Genomic DNA, 24,899 nt, shown 5'->3' with positions numbered 1-24,899 from the left:
TTAAGTTGCTATCAACTTAAACTGTTAAATCTCAAAGATGTTTTACATACACCTCATGGTAACCACAAAGCAAAAACCTACAGGAGATACACCAAAGAGAAAGAGAAAAGAACATAAGCATTCCACTTCAGAAAACAAACAAATTACAAAGGAAGAGAACAAAAGAATAAAGGAACAAAGGAATTACAAAACAACCAAAAAACAATTAAGAAAATGGCAATAGTAAATCCATACCTATTAATAATTACTTTAAATGTAAACGGACCAATTTCTCCAATCAAAAGACACAGAGTGGCTGAATGGATAAAAATAAATAACCAGGTTCAACTATATGCTGCCTACAACAGAAACAATTCAGCATTAAGGACACACAAAGACTGAAAATGAAGGGATGGAAAAAACATTCCATGCAAAAAGAAACCAAAAGAAAGTTGTGGTAGCTATATTTGTGTCAGACAAAATAGACATTAATACAAAGGCTGTAATAAGGAACAAAGAATGCCATTATATCACAATAAAGGGCTCAATCCAATGAGACAATATAACGTTTGTAAATATTTATGCATCCAACACAGGAGGACCTAAATATATAAAGCAAATATCAACAGACCTAAAGAGAGAAATAGATGGCAATTCAATAATAGTAAGGGACTTCAATACCCCACTTTCATCAATGGACAGATCATCCAGAAAGAAAATCAATAAGGAAACACTGGCCTTAAATAATATGTTTAAGCAGATGGCTTAATGAGCATATACATAACATTCCATTCCAAAGCAAAAGAATATACATGCATACATGGAACATTCTCCAGGACAGATCATAATGTCAGGTCACAAAATAAGTCTTAATAAATTTAAGAAGATTAAAATCATATCAATCATATCAAGCATTTTATCTAAGCACAATGGTATGTAACTAGAAACCAATTACAAGAAGAAGAAAATTCAGGACTTCCCTGGTGGTCCAGTGGTTAGGAATCCACCTTCCAATGCAGGGGACACAGGTCCAGTGGTTAGGAATCCACCTTCTAATGCAGGGGACACAGGTTCAATCCCTGGTCAAGGAACTAAGACCCCACATGCTGCAAGGCAACTAACTCCACGTGTCACAACTACTGACCCGCATGCCACAAACTACAGAGCCCATGTGTCACAATTACAGAGCCAACATACTCTGGAGCTTGCGTACCATAACTAGAGAGACCAAGTGCCACTAGAGAGAAGCCTGAGCACCACAACGAAGAGACTACACACCACAACAAAAAGCCCACACATTGCAACGAAGGTCCTACACTCCACAACTAAGACCCAATGCAGCCAAAAATAAAGAAATAAAATAAATAAATGTTTTCAAAAAAAAGAAAATTCAGAGTATCAAGCAGTATCAGCAGTATTTCATCTTGTGGAACTGAAAACCACAGCCAAAAAGATAGAGAAAATGAAAAAGCAGAGGACTTTGTACCAGATGAAGGGACAGGATAAAGCCCCAGAAAAACAACTAAATGAAGAGGAGACAGGCACCCTTACAGAAAAAGAATTCAGAATAATGATAGTGAAGATGATCCAGCACTTTGAAAAAAGACTGGATGCAAAGATGGAAAAGTTTACCAAAGACCTAGAAGAATTAAAGAGCAAACAAACAGAGATATGTAACACAATAACTGAAATGAAAAATACACTAGAAGGAACCAATAGCAGATTAACTGAGGCAGAAGGGCAAATAAGTGACCTGGAAGACAGAATGGTGATAATCACTGATGCAAAAAAGAATAAAGAAAAAAGAATGAAAAGAACTGAGGACAGCCTAAGATACCTCTGAGACAATGTTAAACGTGCCAACATTCGCATTATAGGGGTCCCAGAAGGAGAAGAGAGAGAGAGAGAAAGGACCTGAGAAAATATTGGAAGAGATTATAGTTGAAAACTTCCCTAACATGGGAAAGGAAATAGCTACCCAAGTCCAGGAAGCACAGAGAGTCCCAGGCAGGATAAACCCAAGGAGAAACATGCCAAGACATATAGTAGTCAAACTGACAGAAATTAAAGACAGAGAAATGTTATTAAAAGCAACAAGGGAAAAATGACAAATAACACATAAGGGAACTCCCATCAGGTTAACAGCTGATTTCTCAGCAGAAACTCTGCAAGCCAAAAGAGAGTGGCATGATATATTTAAAGTGATGAAAGGAAAGAACCTACAACCAATACTCTACCCAGCAAGGATCTCATTCAGATTTGATGGAGAAATCAAAAGCTTTACAGACAAGCAACAGCTAAGAGAATTCAGCACCACCAAACCAGTCCTACAACAAATGCTAAAGGAACTTCTCTAAGCGGGAAACTTAAGAGAAGAAAAGGACCTACAAAAACAAAAACAAAACAATTAAGAAAATGGTACAAGGAACATACATATCGATAATTACCTTGAATATAAATGGACTAAATGCACCAACCAGAAGACACAGATTGGCTGAATGGATACAAAAACAAGACCCATATATATGCTGTCTACAAGAGACTCACTTCAGACCTAGGGACACATACAGACTGAAAGTGAGGGGATGGAAAAAGATATTCCATGCAAATGAAAATCAAAAGAAAGCTGGAGTAGCAATACTCATCTCAGATAAAATAGACTTTAAAATAAAAAATGTTACAAGAGACAAGAAAGGACATTACATAAAGATCAAGAGATCCATCCAAGAAGAGGAGATAACAATTATAAATCTATATGAACCCAATATAGGAGCACCTCAATACATAAGGCAAATGCTAACAACTATGAAAGAGGAAATGCAAGGCAGAAATAGAGACACAGGTGTAGAGAACAAACACGTGGACACCAGGTGGGGAAAGCGAGGAGGGTTGGGGGGGAATGAATTGGGAGATTGGGATACCAAATTGTACACTCTAAATACATGCTGTTTATTGTCTGTTAACTGTATCTCAATAAAAGTTCTTAAAAAAATAATAAAAAAAAAGAAAATTCACATATATCTGAAGATTAAGCAACACATGACTGAACAACCAATGCTCCAAAAAAGAAATCAAGAGAAATTAAAACAAAACAAGACAAAACAAAAAAACCCTTGAAAAACCTGAATGGCAATACAGCATACCAAAAGTAGTTCTAAGAGGAAAGGATGTAGCAAAAGTAGTTCTAAGATGGAAGTTCACGGTGATAAATGCCTATGTTAAAAAACATTAAAGATTTCAATTAAACAACTCACTTTACACCTCAAGGAGGAAAGAAAGAATGAAAAGAAGGAAGGAAAGGAGGAAGGGAAGGAGGGGAAAAAAAGAAAAGAAAAAAAATCCAAAATTAGTGGAAAGGAAGGAAATAACTAAGATAAGAGGGAAAACAAATGAAATAGAGACTAAAAAGACAATAGAAGAGATCAATAAAACAAAGGCCAGCATTTTTTTTGTTTTTGTTTTTATTTTTTAAGGTACACAAAATCAACAAACATTTACCTAGATTCACCAAGTAAAAGAGAGAGGACTCAAACATAATTATAAATGAAAGAGGAGACAATGCAATTAGTACCAAAGAAGTATAAAAGGACCAGAAGCAACTACTATGAACAATCACACACCAACAAATTGAACAACCTAGAAGAAATGGATAAATTCCTACTAACATACAACCTACCAAGGCTGTATCATGAAGAAATAGAAAATCTAAACAGACCAATTAAGGCAACTGAATCAGTAATAAAAAGCCTCCCAACAAAGAACAGCCTAGGACTAGATGGATTCACTGGTGAATTCTATCAAACATTTAAGGACTGAATACCAATCTTTCTCAAACTCTTTCAAAAACAGAAGAGGAAAAACTTCCAAATTCATTTTATGAGGCCAGCATTACCCTAATTCCAAAGTTAGACAAGAACATTACAAGAAAAAAAAAGAACAGGCCAATATCCCTGATGAATATAGATGCAAAAATCTTCAACAAAATTAGCGAATGAAATTTAACAATATATTAAAAGAATCATAAGCCAAGATCAAGTGAGATTTATTTTAGGAATGCAAGGATGGTTCAACATCTGCAAATCAATATGATACACCACATTAACAAAATGAATACCAAAAATTGTATGATCATCTCAATAGATGCAAAAAAAGCATTTGTCAAAATTCACTATTTATGATAAAATTATGAACAAAGAGGATATAGAGGGAATGTACCTCAACATAATAAAGGCCATAAATAACAAGCCCATAGCTAACATTACAGTCAATGGTAAAAAGTTGAAAGCTTTTCCTCTAAGATGAGAAACAAGACACAGATACCCTCTCTTGCCACTTTTATTCAGTATAGTATTGGAAGTCCTAGCCAGAGCAATTAGGCAAGAAAAAAAGGGGGGGAAGGGGCATACAAATTAGAAAAGTAAAATTGTCAGTATCTGCAGATGATATGATGGTGTACACAGAAAACCCTAAAGACTCCACCAAAAAACTGTTAGAAATAATTTACAAATTCATTAAAGTTGCAGCATACAAAATCAATATACAAAAATGTTGTTTTTATATACTAATAACAAATTATCAAAAAGAGAAATTAAGAAAACAATCCCATTCAGTTATGCCAAAAAGAATAAAATACCTAGGAATAAATTTAACCAAGGAGGTGAAAGACCTGTACACTAAAAACTATAAGAAACTGATGAAAGAAATTGAAGAGGACACAATGGAAAGATATTCCATGCTCGTGGTTTAAAGGAATTAATATTGCTAAAAGGCCCATACTACTCAAAGCAATCTGCAGGTTCAGTATAATCCCTATCAAAATTTCAATGGTGTTTTTCACAGAAATATAACAAACAATCCTAAAATTTGTATGGAATTACAAAAGACCCCAAATAGCCAAAGCAATCTGGAGAAAAAAAGAGCAAAGCTGGAGGCATCATGCTCCCTGATTTCAAACTAAATTATAAAGCTATAGTGATCAAAACAGTATGGTATTCACATAAAAAACAGACATATAGGTCAATGAAACAGAACAGAGAGCCCCGAAATAACCCCATGCCTATGTTGTCAGTTAATTATTGACAAAGGAGTCAAGACTATATAATGGGGAAAGGACAGTCTCTTTGGTGTTGGGAAGACTGGACAGCCACATGCAAAAGAATGAAACTGGACCACTATCACTACTCCATACACAAAAATTAACTCAAAATGGATTAAAGACTTGATTAGAAGACCTGAAACCATAAAACTCCTAGAAGGAAACATGGGTAAACTCCAGAACATTAGTCTTGGTAATGACTTTGACACCAAAAACAAAGGCAACAGAAGCAAAAAACAAACAAGTGGGACTTCATCAAACTAAAAAGCTTCTGCACAGCAAAGGAAACAATGAACAAAATGAAAAGGCAACCTACCAAAAGGGAAAAAATATTTGCAAATCACATATCTGATAAGGGGTTAGTATCTAAAATATATTGAGAACTCATACAACTCAAAAGCAAAAAAACAAACATCCAATTAAAAAAATGGGCAAAGGATCTGAAGAGACATTTTTCCAAAGAAGATATACATATAGCCAACTGATACATGAAAAGGTACTCAACATCACTAATCACCACAGAAATGCAAATCAAAAAAAAATGAAATCTCACCTCACATCTGTTAGAATGGCTATTATCAAAAAGAAAAGATATAACCAGTGCTGGAGACGATTTAAGAAAAGGACACTTTTGTGTGCCCTTGTTGGGAATGTAAATTGATGCAGCCACTATGGAAAACGGTATGAAGGTTCTTCCAAAAATTAAAAATAGAACTTCAATATGATCCACCAATTCCACTTCTGGGTATTTATCCAAAGGAAACAAAAACATTAACTTGAAAAAATATATGCACCCCATGTTGCACTGCAATATTATTTACAATAGCCAAGACATGAAAGCAACCTAAGTGTCCATCAATGAATAAACAACAAAATGATACACACACACACACACACAATGTAATATTATTCAACCTTGAAAAAAAGAAATCTTGCCATTTGCAACAACATGGACCTAGAGGGCATTAGGCTAAGTGAAATAAGTGAGAGAGAAAAAGACAAATACAGAATGATCTCACTTAAATGTAGAGTCTAAAAAAAAAAAAAAAAAAAAAAATCCACTCATAGATAAGAGCTTATTGGTTGCCAGAGGCAGGAGAAGAGGGGTTGTGGTGAGAGGAAGAGGAGTTGGGGGTTTGGGCAAGAGATGGGTGAAGGTGGTCAAAAGGTACAAACTTCCAGTTATTAAATAAATACATCTTGGGGATATAATGTACAGCCTGGTGACTACAGTTAACAATACTGTATTGTACATTTGAAAGTTGCTGAGAGAATAAATCTTAAAAGTTCTCATCACCAGGATATGGTAAGTATGTGTGGAGATTGATGTTAATTAGATTTACTGTGGTGATCATTTCACAATATATACAATTAAAAATACTGAATAATCATGTTGTACACCTGAAACTAATATATGTCGATTATCTCTCAATTTAAAAATAAATAAAATAAAATGGCCCTCAATGAGTGCTGCCTTCTGATATTCACTTCCCTTAAAGGCAGGCTGAACTTACTGATTTCCTTCTAAGAAACAGAATATGCAGAAATGAAAAGCTGTTACTTCTAAGATTAGGTTATAAAAAGACTGTGGCTTCCATGTTTGATACTCACTTTCTCATGTGTTCATTCTGACTGCATGCCTGCCATGGAGGAATCTAGCTGCTGTGTCTTGAGGAAGCCCTGAGAAGGCCTTCTGGTGAGTAACAAAGGCCTGTCTACAGGCACATGATGAACTTAGAAGCAGAACTTAACCCTCTACCCTCAAGTTGAGCCTTCACATGAGCACTTAGCAACTGAACAGCTTTATTAAACCTTATGAGAGATCTTCAGTTAGAGGCACCCAGATAAACCTCACCTGAATTCCCAGGCAACAGAAACCATGAGATAATACACGTTTGTTGCTTTAAGATATCAGGTTTTGTGATAATTTGTTATCAGTAACAGATAACTAATAAACTTGCACTTGCCTAACTTTTCAGCTTTCGTTTATTTCAGTTTACTCTCCCACTCCAAGCTTCAGTCATACTTTCAGTTCCTCAAAAATGCCACTTTTTCTTACTTCAAAGCCTGTAGCATGCTACTCTCTCTACCGGCATATTCTTTTCTCCTGTCATCTCATTATCATATCTCATCTCTAACTTTCTACACATTTCCCCTTTTCCCTTTAAGATCAGTTTAGGCTTAACTGTACTTCCCTTTTCCTAACACTTAGCATTCATTACATTTACTCAATAACTATCTTTCCCTCTGTCAGATCAATGAGAAAAGGGTTTGTTTCTCACGTTCATTATACCCTCAAAGCTTAGAACAGCCTTGCTCATAGTAAGCACTCAGTACAAATTAACTGAAAAATAAACATTCAGAGATGAGTATTTTGTAATACAGATTACAAATTGAAAAAGACAGAAAAAATGAAATCTCTTCTCAGCTACTCAAAAGTAGCCCACAATCTCTGCAAACTCCTAGGGAATAAATACCTCAAGCTCAACTTACTGACATCACACTGGGAGGAAGTTCTAGGAAAAAGAAAAACAGAAATAAGGCTATGAAAATGCAAGAAAAACTGAAAATCTGGTAATTGTAAATAGTTCCAATTCCCTAAAAATTCAATATACTTGGAGGAAAGAATTTTCATTATTGCCTTTGGCTTAGAGTGGAGTTTTATTACCTACAAACCTCTCTAGTATCTCGTGATTTTTTTCTATTTTTTTCTATCTTTCTTTTCTAGTTTTCAGTTTTTTAAGCACAAAGGCCACATGCAGCTCATGTGCTCTGGAGATACTCGGAGTATCTGGAGATACAACGTCTTCCTAGCTTTGTGACTTGGATACATTATTTAACCTTATTTCAGTTTCCTCTTCTAAAAAACGGTTAATATAACAATTCTTATTTCATAGGGTGCATGGAAACATTTCAATAGACAATTAAATCAGGTAATGCTTAACACAATGCAAGGTTATATAGTAAGCCTTCAATACATGTTAGCTATTATTATTTAAACTATGATCATTCCAGTAAAACGGAATTTTTATCTCATCAAAGCTCTTATTTGGAAACTTGAGGCTAGTTTCATACTTAGTACTCCTCCCATCCCTCTGCTCATATCTAACATCAATCCATCTGGCTATAAGCTCTTCCAAGGAAAGGGATCAAGCCTTACTGTCTTTCATCCCTCCCCCACCCCACAACTCTGAACATAGCAGGCAGTCAAAAATATGTCTTTAAAATAATTTAAAATAATGAAGCACCTAGTTCAAATGATATATATCCAATGCGCACCCTCATCCTTCAATCCCCCTTCAGAGATAAACAAACCAAGGCCAAGCAGCCTAACAGAAATGCCAAAATCGGGATGACAATCCAACATCCCAACATTCTTCCTTAGCACTACACCGATGAAACAAGAAACAAAAATAAGTTTTAAACCTAAATAGGACAAAAATCTCTGTTTCTGAGTGGAAGAAATTTTCAACATCACACTGCAAACTTTTCAAAATCGGGTAGGCTGACAGCCTCTGGTGCTATCTATCACCGGATCCGGCCATCACCGAAAGCGAAAATTACCTCCCGGCGGTCAAGGTCTTTCTCCCCTCCATGTGTTTACATAGGAAAGACAGGGAGGAGACAGATTCTCCGGAGAGACGGGAGGGGCTGGGGGCCGGGGGCGGGGCTCGCCGCTCTTCTTCCCACCCCAGTTTTCAGAGAGTGAAGGAGCTTGCTAAAGAGAACCTGTCCGTCACGGTCTCCGGGAGCGCTCCTTCCTCAGTTCACCACAGACCCTAAGGTGACGCGGGGCCACCAAGCCTGAGGAAGGAAGAGGCCGCCGGAGCCCAGCCGCTAGGGGAGGAAAGCGGGAGCGCGAGGGTACCTCAGAGCCGCCGAGTCGCCAAGGAACGCACTGTCCGCGGCTGCCGGCAGCGCCCGTCGGGAGCCGAGGTCCCGGGGCGCCGCTACGCCCCAAACGAAGAGAGCGCCAGAGCCGCACGGCTAGCGCCATGACCCACAACTCGCAGGCTTGACCCTGCAACCCTTTGGCCGCCACGAAGCGGGGCAGAGCAAAAGGCGCCCGGGTCTTTCCAGAGAGAGCCGCGTCCTCCCGCTTCCGGGGCCTGGTCTCTTCGCCTTCGCGGCTTCCGGCCCACGGTTTCTGGGGGCGGGAAATACCCCGATTGGGTGGGACCCTCCTTTCCGCGCCTGCGTCGAGTGGACTGGCACCGGAAGCTTGCGCCCTCCTGCCTTCAGGCTTCTGCCCCCCCTGGGGAGGTGGGGGTCTGGGGATCTGTCTTGGCTTTGGCAGGAGGACAGATCAGCAGAACAGACTTGAAAGAGCTGAAATAGCCTCAAGAATTTACGTCTGCAAGTAAATAATGATTTGTTGTTTATAATTCTCTGCTGCCTTCAAAGGTGGGGAGAATCCTGGTACTGGAGGGTCCTTTTAGGAAATAAATGCTTGTTAGAATTCAACTATTCTATGTAAAGAAGGGAATGGAAGAGGTTGAGAGACTGGAGGGGGAGTTTCTCGGGGAGAAGGGAGAAGCCAAGAGATGAGCAAAGAATGACCAGCCCACACTGGTCCAGTGAGAAAGACTAGGGAGAGGAGGCCTCTTTCCAGAAGGTTGATGGCGTCGTATGCTTTGGGATGTGTGGTATAAGATCCCTGACTTTCCCTCAGAATAGTCAGTAAGGTCAGTATTGCTTCTCACTGGACTGAAATTCTTTTGGGGGAAATGAAGAGGTTTTGAATCCTACTTCAGAGCCGATGTAGGAGAAAACACAAGCTGCAAACCTACTGTATGGAATATATGAAAATTTTTATGGGCAATAAGGGAAAATAATAGTTTTTAAAAACTAGGCTACATTTATATAATACTTTTAGTACTGTGTAGTGAATTAACACACATTTTTATTTCATTTGATCTTCTCAACTACCTTGTGAAGTAAGTGGTTCCCAAGTTAATAAGCAAGTGAATTATAGCCCAAAGAGATTTATTAACCAAGGATACATAGCTGGCAAATATTGGTAGAAGACTAGAATGCATGTCTTCTAACAAGTCCAGTGCTTCTGTTGATTGCTCCTTCCACCACTTCCCAATAAATCAACCACATTTCTTTAGGATTACGTCAGTGATATCATTGTTTTTTGTTTTTAAAGTATATTTAGGGACTTCCTGTTGATACAGTGGTTAAGAATCCACCTGCCAGTGCAGGGGACTTGGGTTCGCTCACGGGTTCGGGAAGATCACACGTTCCATGGAGCAACTGAGCCTGTGTGCTGCAACTACTGAAGCCTGTGTGCCTAGAGCCGGTGCTCTGCAGCAAGAGAAGCCACTGCAATGAGAAGCCTGTGCACTGCAACAAAGAGTAGCTCCCTCTGGCCACAACTAGAGAAAGCTTGCATGCAGAAACAAAGGACCAATGCAGCCAAAAATAAATAAACGTATAAAATAAACTATATTTTTTATGTTTATTTTTTTTGGCTGTGTTGGGTCTTCATTGCTGCGTGTGGGCCTTCTGTAATTTCAGAGAGCAGGGGCTACTCTTCATTGCGGTGCGCAGGCTTCTCATTGCGGTGGCTCCTCTTGTTGCAGAGCAGGGGTCTAGGCAGCTGAGCTTCAATAGTTGTGGTGCATGGGCTCATTAGTTGTGGCTCGTGGGCTCTAGAGCACAGACTCAGTAGTTGTGGCGCTTGGGCTTAGCTGCTCCACAGCATGTGGGATTTTCCCCAACCAGGGCTCAAACTCATGTCCCCTTCATTGGCAGACGGATTCTTAACCACTGTGCCACCAGGGAAGCCCTTAAACTATATTTTAAAAAATATACAGATCCTCTTCCCAATTTACTTTTTTTTTTTTTACATATTTCTACTAGTGGTTTTCTCATCATTGCTAAATAATATGTTTATACCACTGAATATGCCGTCATAATCCTGAGATTGAGTTTCTATTTCAGCCAGAGTAAAATTTTAATTAAAATTTTCATTGTGAAAAAAAATTTAGATCCATAGGAAAGTTGTAAGAAATCCCATATATTCTTTGCCTAAATTCATCCATTGTTAATGCTTTATCACATTTTCTTTATCTTTCTTTACTTATATTACATATATTATGTATATTATATTTCTATTATTATTTTCTGTTGTTGAACCTCTTGAGAGTAGATTACAGATATCATGACTCTTCATGACCAGAAACAAAGACGTTCTCTTATTTAGTCCCAGTACAATTATCAAATTCAGGAAATTGAAATTGACAGAATATTATTATTTAATATACAAGTTTTGCTTATTTTCCCAATGCTGTCCTTTATAGAAACTATTTTTTCCCCAACTCGGATCAAATCCTGATTATGTGTTGCATTTATTTGTCCTGTTTCTTTAGTCTCTTTAAATCTGTAATATTTCTCTCTCGGCTCCAGGCACAGTATCTTTTCTTGCCTCCTGTGAGCCTCAGACTTTCTGTGATATTCGTTCTGTCAGGATTCCTTCCCATTTCGCTACCTGGGCACTCTCCCCCTCCCTCCACCGCACTCCACTATTCCTCACCTAGCTAATTCCTATTCATATACTTTCAGCTCTCAGTCCAAATGTTACTTCCTCAGAGAAATTTTTCTTGAATCCCCTAATGTATTTTCATTTTCTTTATGGCTCTAAGCACATGTTATAATTTCATTTTTATATTTGTGATTATTTGTCAATCTAGAGTATATTTTATTTTTATTTTTTAATCTTTTTGCTTATAATTTGTGGTTTGTATATATTTTTTCAGATCTTTTTTGGAGTATAATTGCTTTACACTCTTGTGCCAGTTTCTGTTGTGCAACAAAGTGAATCAGCTGTATCTATATATATATCCCCAAGTTGATAACAATTAGTAATATGTGCCCTCACTATACTGTAAACTTAATGACATGTCTAATTTTTGCCTATAACAGGGCCTGGCACAATTTCTTCATTCATTAAACAAATATATTTTGTTTATCTATGGTATGCTTGGTATCCTTCTAGATCTGAATGAATAATTCCTAGTGGACTATATATTCCAGTTGGGGAAAGATAGTAAGCAAGATAAATGATATAATAGATTTCAGAAGATATAATAGATGATGATAAATGCTGAAAAGGAAGACAAAGCAGGAAGGGGTATAGAGTGTATTTCTGTGTAGGCATTACAGTTTTAAATAGGGTGGTGGCCACAAAAGAACTCACTGAGGGGAAAGAAGGAATGAGCCATGAAGACATCTGGGGGCTGACATATCATGCCAAGGAAAATGAAAGTGCAAAGGCCTGAACTGGGAAGGCAGGTGGCATTTTCTCTGAACATAAGTCTACTTTAGATTGAGTGATCAAGGAGGAGAGTATTAAGAGATAAGGTCAGAGAGGAGGTGGGGACCAAGTAATGTAGAACCTTGTAGTCAATTGTAGGGACTTTGGCTTTTTTTCTTTGTATGATTGTGTGTGACACAGTCTAATTTACATTTTAATTAGATCCTTCTGACTATTTTGAACATAGAGTGAAGGGGAGCAGGTAGGGTAGCTGTTACTAGGATACTACAGTAATCTAGAATGAGATCATGATGAATTGGGCTAGGCTGGAAAATAGGAGTAGTCAGAATCCAGATGTATTTTGAAAGTAGAGTTGATAAGAGCAGCCAACACCCTGGACCAGATGGGTTGGGGTATGAGAGAGGCAAAGGTGTCTCCAAGTGTTTTGGCCCAAACAACTGGAAGGAAGATTTGCCGTTACTTGACATAGAGAAGACTGTGAGAGATACAAGTTTGGGAAGGAAGATCAGGAGGGTTTATTTATACATTTAGATTTGAAGTGATTATTAGACATCTGTGGTAGCCAGCCTTCAGGATGGCCCCCAATGGTTCTTACCTCCTGGTTTCACTCCTTTATGGGATTCCCTCTCACATTAGATATAGCCTGGTCTATTTGACCAATAGAATACTGCAGAGGTGATGGTATGTGACTCCTGAGGCTAAATCATAAAACTCATTAAGCTTCTGCCTTGAGCTTTTGGATTGTTTACTCTAGTGGAAGCCAACAGCCATGCTGTTAGGGTACTCAAGCAGCCCTATTAAGAGGCGCATGTTGGAGAGGAACTGAGGTTTCCCATTGACAAGAAGCAACACCATTACATGTGAGTAAGCCGCCTTGGAAGTGGTTCCTCCAGCCCCTGCAACCCTGCACAAAACCTGACTGCAACTCTTGTGAGAGAGGATGAGCCAGAGCCACTCAGCTAAGCCACTCTGAAATTCCTGAAACACAGAAGCTGTGTAATAAATGTATACTCTATTGTGGAGCGGTAGATAACTAACACAACTGCCAAGTAGGGAGTTGGAATCTAGAGTTTCAGGAGTTGAAAGTTTGGTAGCCTTTAGAATATAGCTGTAAGACTAGGTGAGGTAACTAAAGGTGTGGATAAATACAGAAAAACGAAGAGTCAACAACTAAAACTTGGGGCACTCCAGTAAGAACTGAGTATATGAGGATCAAAAAGTAAAGGAGATAGAAAGGAACAACCAGTGAGGTAGAAGAACACTAAGAGGGTATTTTGTGAATATCTCATTCATTTTAGCATCCCTTTAAATCTCTGCCAGGTGTTGCGTCCCATGCCTATTTGTAATTTGTTTCTAGAAACTTGTTATGCCCGATACATATTGTGCATTCAATACCTGTTGAATAAATGGGTGAATGAATAAGTACAAAAGTAGAATGGAATTTAGGCTACAGTTGGAGAATGAATAAATACATTGAGTAGCTATGGCACTGTCTATTTAAATGAGAGGTTGCTTATTGGGTACTAAAAGCACAAGAGCGTTTAATTTCTCTACTCCATATTTTTGTGGAGACAAAGGTCATGAAAGTTGGGTATTGATACTGTGTATTCTGGAAATTTTGAAACTTGAAACTAAATTAGTGATACCTGGGGACCTTCGCTTTAATGTAAAAACAGAATCAAAAATAAAACAAAAAGGTTGTTTTTACCAACCTGTAGTAAAAACAAAATAAAACACTTCTCTTTCCTCCCTACTATGTTCCAACCACAAAGGCCTTGTTTCTCTTCCTCCGGTTTGCTAAGTCTATTCCTGCCTTTGTCCGTGCTATCATTCCTCCACCTTCAGATCTTCGTATGACTGGCTCTTTCTTATTTTTCAGTTCTCACATAAAATATCACCACTTTAGAGAGAACTTCCCTGTCTGAATAGGTTATTATCCCAATTCCCTTTCTATCACATTACCCTGTATTACTTTCCTCATGGTACTGTGAACAATAATCAGTATGAAGGTTGCAATGAACAAAGAGCTTTATTTGGGGGTCTCAGGATTTGCAATTTGGGAGACACAGACGAGTAAAAATGAAAGAGTGTTTCTAGAAAGAGAGTAAGGGGCTTATAAAGGAAGACACTATGAGATTGTTAAAGTTGTCTGGCAAAAATTATGGTTGATTCTGGTGCAGAGAAGAAGATATTTGTCCTTAATGGATAGGCTATCACAAGGGTCCCATAAGCATCTTGAGTTCCATGAACATTGGGCAGATGTTCCTGATGCTCCTATTGAGATTCCACCTGAGCCGTGATGAGCATATGTCACACTTCCTCAGTGGGCTCCTGGCTCCATTTTCGAAAGCTCTTTTATCAATACCGATTCCAATTTGATTTTCCTTTCACAGTATGAATAGTTATCTGAAATCATTTTGGTTCTTTTTAATAACTTATTATTTGTTCTCCCTTTAGGATAGAAGCTTCTATCTGTCACTAGTTTATCACAAGTCTCTATAAAACAATGCTTAGCACATAACAGGCACCCAGGAGGTACTGAATAAATAAATGAATGAATCTTCACTTGCACTGATACAGTTATTCAAAAGTGTTTACTTTGCATTTTTTTGGTTAAAAGTTTGGCTTAGAAAAGTCTATATTTCTTCATTTGTTTTGTTTTTCCACTTTTGTAATTAAGAAAAAAAATCCCTGCCCATTTTTTCTGTTTTGTAAAAGCAATTATACTGAAGATACTAGCCCTTTTTTTGAATGTCAGGTTTGTGGCATATATTTTTTTCCCATGCGTTTGTCTATTGATTTTGTCCCCGTTTTGGGGGGCAGAAGTTCAAATTTCAAGCAGTCAAATGGAGAAATATTTTCCGCAGTAGTTTAATCTCAGGCAGCACCAAGTCGCAGTCAAGTGGGTCACTTAGAGGTTACTCTGAATCTGGGACTTTGGGCAAGTAGGCCAATTACTTAGCTATCAAATCTCAAGTTACTCAATCGTAGTTTTCTCATTTGCGAAATGGGGATCATGGCACAAATACGTCACAAAATCGTGAGGATTAAATGAAATTAAGAATACCAAATGACTCCAGTAGTGTGCACATTGAAAGAGCTCTACATAAGAATGGTCAGGAGTTAGCTTTTCACTACTTTCATGCTGAAGCTGATTCTTTCCTGGTTCAGGTTGTGGTATAAATTTTCTCAAATATAAATTCTTTTATTTTCAGGCATTTATTTTGATTTATCAAATAACTTATTTAAAGGCCTGAAGTCAACTTGCGGTTTTCGGTAAGCAAGCCACCTGAGTAGCCTTGAAGCATCCACCTACAGGTAAGGAACAGGTCAGGACCTAGCAGCTCTTGGCAGGCAGTGGCCGGGTGGGCGGAGCCGGCCTCAGCCTCGCCCCGCCCCCGCCCCGCCCTTCAGCCGGATCCGCCCCAGGTTTCCGTGAATCCCCGGCCCCAGGAGATTCTGCAGTCTTTGCGGGCCTGGTCTCTACCTTGGCGCGACTTCCACCCCTGAGACCGAGACGTGAGTGTGGACTTCTCTTTCGGGCCCGGTGTGGCGGGCAACGCACCGATCCCCTGGGGGAGGAGCAGAGTCCGGGTCGGGAGAATCGGGCCCGCAGACTCCGCGCGACTGGGCCCTCCCGGCCCTCTCGCTGGAGATGCATCCTGGGCTCCGTGCGGCCAGGGATAGGCCGGGGCGCGCGGGGCGTCTGGAGCTGCTGGACGCGAGGTCGGCGGCCTGCAGAGGCCCAGGGCTGGCCCGCGCCTCCCGGGGGAGCCAGAGTTCCGGCCTCAGCTCCGGGCCGCGAGGCGCCTCCTAGACCTGGCGGTCCTGCACCTGGGCGGGCGGTCCCCGGGATCCTCCAGCCACCCCAGGAGGGGAGACAGGCCTGCGGCGCAGGGAGCAGTGACGTGCCTAGAAATCGCCGCAGCTCCTTAGCCAGGAGAGGTACGCGGTCACGCGCCCCGCTCTGCGCTTAGCGAATACCCCGAGGAATGGGGCGCGCTTCCGAGTAGCGGATGGTTCCGGGGAAGCAGCTAGGGAGGTGGGGTTGGCAAAGGTGACTCTTGATTTTGGTGTAAAGCAGGAGGTTGCGAGGTGGCGTATCCTAGCGGTTCCAGTTCAGGCTCCAGCTTCGAATTTCTTCTGTTTGGGGCTCGCTACAACCAGGGGCGTGGAGGGAGTGCGGTTACATTGGTTTTTCTGTGCCAGAACCTCTGGGAGACCCAGCAAACCTACCACTGACGCTGCACTTGATGGTCCACAATTTTTGCTTATCCTTGGTGTTATCTTTTCGTGGCTGTCTCAATAACTGATAATCAAATAGAAGGATTGAATGCAGCGAGTACTGATTACAGTGTCCCACAAACGCTGCTAGACAACTTTCGTATATGTTAGCTCACTTAGTGCTCACAATCGCCAACTTAAGTGGTATTGCTATTCCATTTCATAATCGAGGAAACTCAGATTGAATAATTTACCAAATTGCACAAGAGGTAAGTGGTAACATTAAGGTTGAAATTCAGGTCTGTGTGACTTCAGAACACAGGCTTTATGGCTTAATGTAAAGAACATTATTACTCTTTGGAATAAGATGGATACCTAGGTTTGAAATCTATACTTTGAGATTTGTTAGCTGTATGAACTTGGGCAGGTTACTTAACCTTTTAGAGCCTGTTTCTGTATTTGTAAAATGGAGATAAAATATCTCCTATGTCATAGGGTCGTTATGAAGATTAAATGAGGTCATTTTTGGACTACATTTAGCAAAGTGTGTGGCACATAGTGGTAAGCTATATATAGCTACATATATCATGTTGTTATCATCAATTGAGGACAGCAAACTGCAGCTCTGAGTGCTGCCAGCCAGAGCCAAACACAACTTGTGTGGGGGTAGCGCATAGGCAGAGGAGGGCAGGAAATGATAAGAAAAGAACAGAGAACTGAGAACAGATGACATGTATGATGGCAATTAGAGGCACACCAATAGATTAATCTGTGGTACCCAGGGCCACTCTTTTGCCTTCCTGAGAATCTTTTAAAAGGCAGTTCCTTTTCACTAAAGAGTTGGAAAATGCACCCCATTCTGGGCTGAAGACATTCTGAGAGGTAAGTGTCTGGGACTGGACAGTTCTGAGGCTCTCTGCCTGTGATGGGGAGCCGCATTTCCGCACTGCAGAACACTCAGCACAGTGCCTGGCCTGACCCCACACTCAAGTGTGTGATTCTCTTTCGGGATTTCTTCTCTCACATCGAGCCCCTGAAGAAAAAAGCACAGGAGATTTCAGGATGAAGGATACAAAACGTTTCTTTGCCTTTTAAGGGTTGCTTAATGACTAGACACCTCTCCTAATTTTACCTATAGCTGTGAACACTTTATAAACAATAATTTTCATTTCCATGTAAATTTAAGTCAACCTAAGTATTACATATTTTTATATACTCTTCACAGTGCTATCACTATTGCCCTGAATATTTCCTTTGTAGCATGGGTTCAGATACCCAATTTATACCATACCCTAGCTCCTGTCAATTCTTGGTATAGGTTTAGACATAGTGTTCCTTGCCCTCTTTCTTTTATGGTGATTGCTGTGCTTTTTTCCTACTATTTTAGAGTTTTCTCTTTCTTTTTAAAAACGTTATTTAGCCAGTGATTTATTATGTTAGAAAGTATGCCTGTCAACAAAACCAAGAGAGTTATTGTAGGATGTGAAACATGATTAAATAACATTTGACCTTCAAGGATTAGTGATTAGCCACCACTGCTCATCAAAAGCATGATCTTTTAGATGGATCTTTTAGCAAGGATTAGTACTACTTTCATTGGTGGCACTCAACAAGTTTGAAGAGTACAAACTTGGCCATTCTTTTAAGGTACCCATTATTACCTTCACCCTACAGGCCAGCTTCCCACCAGTATTTTCCCGTCATGTTCTTACTTACCTTATAAGGATTGCTAATAGGGTTAAAGTCCAAACAATTACGTAGAAGATTTGTTAAAAGATTGACTGAGAAGGAGGTTTAAATTAGCACCTAAAAGTAAAGTATCATAGATTTTATTTGACTACGTTAAGTTTCTAATATGATGATCAAACGCAGACATTATGTATACCTTTTATTTATTTATTTATTTGAAGTATAATTGACCTATAATACTATGTTAGTTTTAGGTGCAACGGTGATTCAATATTTTTATATATTACATTACAAAATGATCACCACTGTATACACTTTGATAAGATTATAACTACATTTAAGCCAATTATGCTGCTTTAAATGTATTTGAGGAAGCTGAGTGGGGGGAGGGTATTGGGATTCTTATGGAGAGTGTTTATTCTTTTAATATATAACAGCTTATGAGTATGCAATCATAATTTTTAAAAAGACATTAAAATCAGTCAATGTAATAGTTAAATTTACCAATACAAATTAGATGGATAGCACACTAACACAGTTTCCCCATGAAACAGAAGGAAATGCTACATATTCATTTTAGCAAATAGTTTTGAAATATCCTCTTACCAAGTACTATGTCGGTTCCTGTGAAAATTACCAAAGCAATAGTGTGGTTGCAATATGTATTGTCATCAGGCTACTTCAATATTCTGAGCATTTAGTTTACCATCTCTCTAGACCCTAAGGTGATAGTACATGTTAAAACAGATACCTGCAAGTGTAAGGAGGAATTTGTCTGTACCCCCTCCCCCTTTTCTTGGTATTTGGCTTTATAAAAACACACAACTTAAATACATATGACATTCTCTATATAATACATAAACAACTGTTAGATTTAACAAATTTCAGTTATTTCAACTGAAAGCAAATATGTAAATTACCTCATAAGAGCAAACGTTTTTGTAAAGACTCTGCATTCCTGTCCAAGGGAAGACTACCCCTGAGCAGTCCATGTAGGAAGCTAACCAAAACTTCCAACTTTCCAACAAGTTATTTCACAGCAGGGCCTTTATTGCATGGTTTCATAACACACTGCTTGTTAGACAGTCTGACTTATCCACACTGCAAATTTAAGCTTTGGTCTTCCCTAGAAACATTTAATGGGAAAATCAATGTACAATCTGCTTAGGGGTCAGGAATTTTTAAAAAGAAGGGAAAATTTTAAACAAGTATTTTTCAATGGTGTCAAAATAAGTTGGTAAAATATCTAAAATTACATCCCACCTTCAATACTTCTTGCTCCCCTTCTGTACCTTATTTTTCTCTTTAGCACTTGCTGTTGCTTAGCATACTATATAGATCTCCCTACAGTGTAACCTCATGAGGGCAGGGATATTTGTCTGATTGTTCATTTCTGTTTCCTAATCCCTTAGAACAGTGTCTGACACACAGGCATTCTATAAGTATTTGTTGAATGAGTGTTGAGTGAATGAATAGTACTATTTAACTGTTCATGATTGGGAAATGTAAAGTGGTTTGCCAGAAAGCTAAAAACAGCTGAAACGTGTGTGCTAAGCAACCATAAAACGAATATTCTTGAAATTAGGAAATGTATAAACATCTCAACAGTCCTTTCTCCACATGCAAACTTTTAAAACTTGAGGACACACCAAGGTTTTAAATTCTGTAGTTGTTGTAGTTTTAAGCGGAAAGAATTTTCATATCATTGTTCACCATGAACTAGAGAGGAGCATATAGTGTTAAAGTGTGAAACGCCGGTCTTGCCCAGTTAGGTAGTACGTGTGCCCAGCTAAGGAGAGAAGGAAGAGAGGTTTAGAAAGGTTTTAGAAAGCATGCTTTCACAGTTGGGCATAGTTGGATAATAAGGGCAGGTAAGATGTTCTGATTGCTGTCCAACATCTGGGAGATTGCAGAAGGTGGGAAGTTCTTGAAATGCTCTGAGGGGAATGAGAACCCCAAGGGACTTCAGTCTCAGCAGGTTGCTGTGCCTTAATATAACGACCAACTGCCTACTGCACAGCCGGCCAGCAGTTTTACTGTCTTTATTGTAACTTAAAAAAATTTGCAATTGAGCATCCTGGAATTTTCTGCTGGGTCATGCAGCTTTGATTTTTATCAAGGCAGTTTTTGGTAAAAGATGATTCACCTAGTAAGGTAAGGTATGTACTGCGTAACTAACTTTGCCAAGATGCATGTTTCATAAGGTGAAGCAATACTGAGATGTCACTGCTTCTAACTTTTATTAACATGTCACTCATTGCACCTATGATGAACGGTTCATTTGATACGCTTATGCTCGAAAGTATAATCAGTGACATTTCCAAAATGTATATACAGCAGCCAAAGGATTAGTAAAGCAGTATAACCTGAAACACATGTTAAGTAAACTCTGTAGTCTGCTAGGAATCATAGAACAGAGACTTCTAGACAAATCAAGGAAGGGGCCTTAGTTGCTTGCTCACTTTTTAGCAATGAGGACAGAGTAGAACTGTACTTACTCCTTGTGTGTAAAGAAAGAGTGATCAGGTGTCAAGACTTCCATGTGAACTCCTGCTGTCCCCACTTCTGTATGTTCAGGTATCAGCCATAGTATATATTTGGATTTTATTCAGGATAATTGAAGAATCTGGAAGTTCATTAGAAAAACAAATGGTGGCCAAAAGCTGATTCCTTTTGCTCCTGTGACATGAACTTCGAGTTTAATAATCCCAGTGGATGGTAGTAAAATTCACTTCCTTACTATGCTGCCTGTACCTAATAGACCGGGCCCTCTGTTTTATTTATTGATTTGCATGATTTATTCAAGTCATCTTGGGATGGGGAATTGAATAACAATTTCAAGCAAAGGTACCCCCTTCAGTGGGAAAGTATCTGAATATATATATTTTTTTCAGATACAGCTTTTTCAATAGCAGGAGATGGAGGCTGAGTTTGGAAAACTTTATCCTTTTCCTTTAATTTCTCTTCTTGGTTCTTATAAATTTTCTCTTCCCCCCCTTAAATTTTTTTTTTTTCTTACTCCTTTAGTACTAGTTCCTAAACAAGCACCATATTCACTGTAATTAAATTAGGGTCATAGAACATTAACTGGAAGAAGCCTTGGAAGTTAAAGTGATTGACTCAGTTCTTAGATTTAACAATTGAAAAAACTGAGGCCTAAAGAAGTTGCAACACTTGCCCAACCTGTGGTGTGACTGACACAGAACTGCAGTCCAGTTTTTCTGACTCCTGATCCAGTGACCTCCTGTTGGCCCCTTTTGCACATTGAAAAGAAAATATCCCCGTTTCTCTGTTTTTGTGCTTTTGTACTTGACCTAATTCCCTATCTCCATCTCTAGTATCCCATGGCAGGGATTAAATAAAAACGTGGACATCACTGATCTTGGGTGGCCTCAGCCTGCAGGGGCTTGAAGCAGGGTTCTTGAAGCAGGGTTTCGGTTCCCGGGCCAGAGATTGAGGTCGGATCGCTTCAGTGAGAGCACTGAATCCTAACCACTAGACCAGTGGTCAGTGACCAGGCCTTGGCCCTATGGCTATGCAGAAAAGAATTTCCACAAAGATGGAAAGTAATGAAACAAGTAAAGTATTTATTAGGAAAAAAAAGTACGTGTGGGTAGATACACAGGTGGGCTCAGAGAGAGAGTCGTGCCCTCGTGGCAGTTTAAATCACTTCTGTGGGGCATTTCTTCCATGTTTCCTTTGACCAGTCATTTCGATTTACCTGGTTCAAAGTCCATATTTGGCGTATCTCAGGATTTTCGCATGTGTGCGCACACATCTCTTAGCCAAGATAGATTCCACCAAAGAGGCCTATGGGTAGGTTTGGCCACTTGGCATCACTCCCCCTTTGATTTCCAAGGGGGCTTTCTGTGCATGTGTAGGTGAGGGAGGTCTCCTGACTTCGAGAATGAGGAATATGTGGTCTCTTACCTTCTATTCTGTGCAGGACCCAGCCTCCTCTCCTGATTGCCCTGTTATTCCTATCTCAGAGTATCGGTCCTCAGGGAATGAATTCAGACCGTTTGCCCTGGGGGCCCAGCTGTCTCCTGCCTCAATCCCAGCCAAATCTCCTATTTTCCATACTAAAGGGTATAAAATATTTTTTATTTTCTTCATCATAAAATAATACCTATTGCTCTTTTAAAAACTGGATATTTTAATATATGATAATAAAAGTTATCCTGTGCTGGATAATTGCTTAGAAGTGAAATGAAAAGAACATCTTCATAAATGTTGCTATTAAGAACATTTCAGACCCAAGGGTTTATGTAATTTCTTCCATTTGCCATTCAGCCATAATGGGTTTCTAGATAAAAATGATGCTGCATTTAGAGTCATTTTCAGAGGGGGATTGTTGCTAATACAGGAAATTTATGCCCCAGCTGCAATGCAGTAATGTAACTGTCAGCAATTTACCACATAAGCAGGTATGCCTGGCATGTTGTTTTTGTAGCTCCTGTATGAGCATTGTTAAGGAAAAAAAATAGCTCTTCAGATGTGTTGTGTCTCTTTGCCATGAGACTGACTTTACACATAGGGATTATCTTCATTCTCTGTTGAATGCTCCCCATCCTTAGAAATTTCAGGGCTTTCTGGCTGCTGGTAGAGAATTCTTTACATGTTGTTTTGCAGGAGCTTTAGAGGTCCTTGCTCATTCTAAGTCCCTCCACAAGGTATTGCATTATCCTTGCAGCTTACAAGACTCTAAAGTACCTTATGCAAAAGAAAAAAATTACACAATTGACATTTATTCCATAGATTCTGTGTTAAATATGAAAAGCAAGATGCCTGGCGCAGGCCAGATTTGCAAGTTTACTTGCAGTGTCTTCATTTTTACTGATGAGGAAATCTAGGTTCCAAAAGTAACCTATACAAGAGGTCACGCAGCTAGTGAGAGCTGCAGGATTTGACCCAGGTATGTATTACTGCAAATTTGATCTTGTTCTGTACTTAGTAATCTGTTGCTGTTAAAGTAGCAGGAATCTAAACAAGGGACTTAGTGTGGGTTGGAATAACTAGGGAAACATGGAATGGAATAATAAAAAAATATGAAACATGGGAGAGATAGGAGAGGATCAGACCCTGGAGGCAGGTAGTCCTAATAATAAAAATAATTTTAAGAAACACCTTTTACCATGTTCTAGGCACTGTTTAAATTTATTAATTCATTTAGTCCTTACAACAACCCTATAAGGTATGGACAGTTATTTTCATTTTGTAGATGAGGAAACCAAGAGGAAACAGGGAGGTTAAGGCTCTTGCCTAAGGTCACACGTTAAGCCAGTGGTGGGATCCGGATGAGAACTCAGCAGTCTGATTCCAGAGCCTATGATAGGAGGCAGTGAAGAGGAAGGGGATAAATCAAGGGAGGATGCTTCAGGGCTGAAAAGAGTAGGTGTAACATAGGGGAAAAGTAATTGTGCATAGGGGCAGGGGTGAAGGATGTAGGTTTGGGAGTACCTTATGCCAAGTGGATGGCTGAAGCCTTGAGCAAGGTCAGGTCAAAGTAGTAAAGGTAGACAAAGATCAGGAGGTAATAGAACCTGAAGGGATGCTCACAGTTTCTCGGAAGGGAGGAGGAAGAGTACTAGTCAAAGGTGGAGAAGAGAATTAGGCATGGACAATCTAAGGAGATTGAGGATGAGGCCCCAGTGAAGCCAGAGACTTCGTGGATGTGCATAACTTCAAAGGCCCTAGACCATTGTCTCTGTGCTTTTTTTTTTTTATTATTAATTTTTTATTTTGGCTGTGTTGGGTCTCTGTTGTGGCACGGACTCACTAGTTGTGGCGCTCGGGTTTAGTTGCCCCACGGCATGCGGGATTTAGTTCCCCCACCAGGGATTGAACCCATATCCCTTGCATCGGAAGGCAGATTCTCAACCATTGGACCACCAGGGAAGTCTCTTTCTCTGTGCTTTGGTGTTTTGAGGTGTGTTGCCTTTCCTACTAGTTTCTTCTTGCCTCTTATTATGTTTTTAGCACTTTTTTCATAACTCAAAGTGAGAAGGAATGATGATTGTATTCACACTATTATTGCAAATGCCCTCTGGTATTATATATATCTCGGAAAATAAATAGCTAATCTTCTCAATTAAATGGGTGTGAAGACATGCTAATTTTGGTGAATTCTGTATTTTGCATATTACTGGATGAAGAGACCTTATTGATATGTTAGAGTGTTTTAAATTCCAAGATAAAATTAGTAGAGGTTTGACACAAGTGACATTTTAAAATAAACCATTTTCGTTTATCGTTGTCCCCAGTTTGAGAACTTGCAGTAGCGCCTTGTTACTCACCTACTGAGTCCTTGAACCGCCTCCCAGGACACTCTAAACTTGCCCCTCTTTCTGTCCAGCTTGACTTTCCCTGGCACAGATGCTCGCTTCTCTTGTCTTGTTCTTTCCTGTGCCTGTGCTGTTTCCCCTCTTCACCTGTTTAAATGAGATTTTCAAAGCCCGGGCAGTGTCAGTCTCACCCACACTGTTAATACTGTTAATTCTCCTCTGTCTGTTTTATTGATTTCTCCTTGACCTTAATATCTTTGGTACATGTCAGCACTGTGTATTTTAGCACTTAATTTTGTTGCATGTAAAGTGGCTAAAAAAAATCTGACTTCATAGTAAAAGGCCA

The 24,899-nt window shown here is 39.4% G+C and overlaps 2 protein-coding genes across 8 annotated transcripts in view; one reads left to right on the top strand and one right to left on the bottom strand.

Annotated features, from left to right (window-relative positions):
* RMDN1 (regulator of microtubule dynamics 1) overlaps positions 1-9,208 on the bottom strand; it is a 58,038-nt gene extending 48,830 nt beyond the window's left edge. For 6 of the 7 annotated variants that reach the window (XM_057736472.1, XM_057736470.1, XM_057736473.1 and 3 more), the window contains exon 1: positions 8,943-9,208. In XM_057736472.1, the coding sequence (XP_057592455.1) occupies positions 8,943-9,071 (129 nt within the window). In that variant the 5' untranslated portion in view covers positions 9,072-9,208. Of the gene's footprint in view, positions 1-8,638; positions 8,659-8,942 lie in introns of those variants that run through there. The other variant, XM_057736475.1, reaches the window with a different exon arrangement.
* Positions 9,209-15,770: 6,562 nt separating this feature from the next.
* Positions 15,771-24,899, top strand: part of CPNE3 (copine 3) — a 51,030-nt gene continuing 41,901 nt past the window's right edge. Inside the window, exon 1 of the mRNA XM_057736465.1 lies at positions 15,771-15,875. The gene's annotated coding sequence lies outside the window, so the exon portion shown is untranslated. The remainder of the gene's footprint in view (positions 15,876-24,899) is intronic.

The sequence above is a fragment of the Hippopotamus amphibius genome, chromosome 5 (assembly GCF_030028045.1).
Source record: "Hippopotamus amphibius kiboko isolate mHipAmp2 chromosome 5, mHipAmp2.hap2, whole genome shotgun sequence".
NCBI lineage: Eukaryota > Metazoa > Chordata > Mammalia > Artiodactyla > Hippopotamidae > Hippopotamus > Hippopotamus amphibius.
Note: the sequence above shows the minus strand (reverse complement) of the source record. Positions and strands in the feature narration are given on the sequence as shown.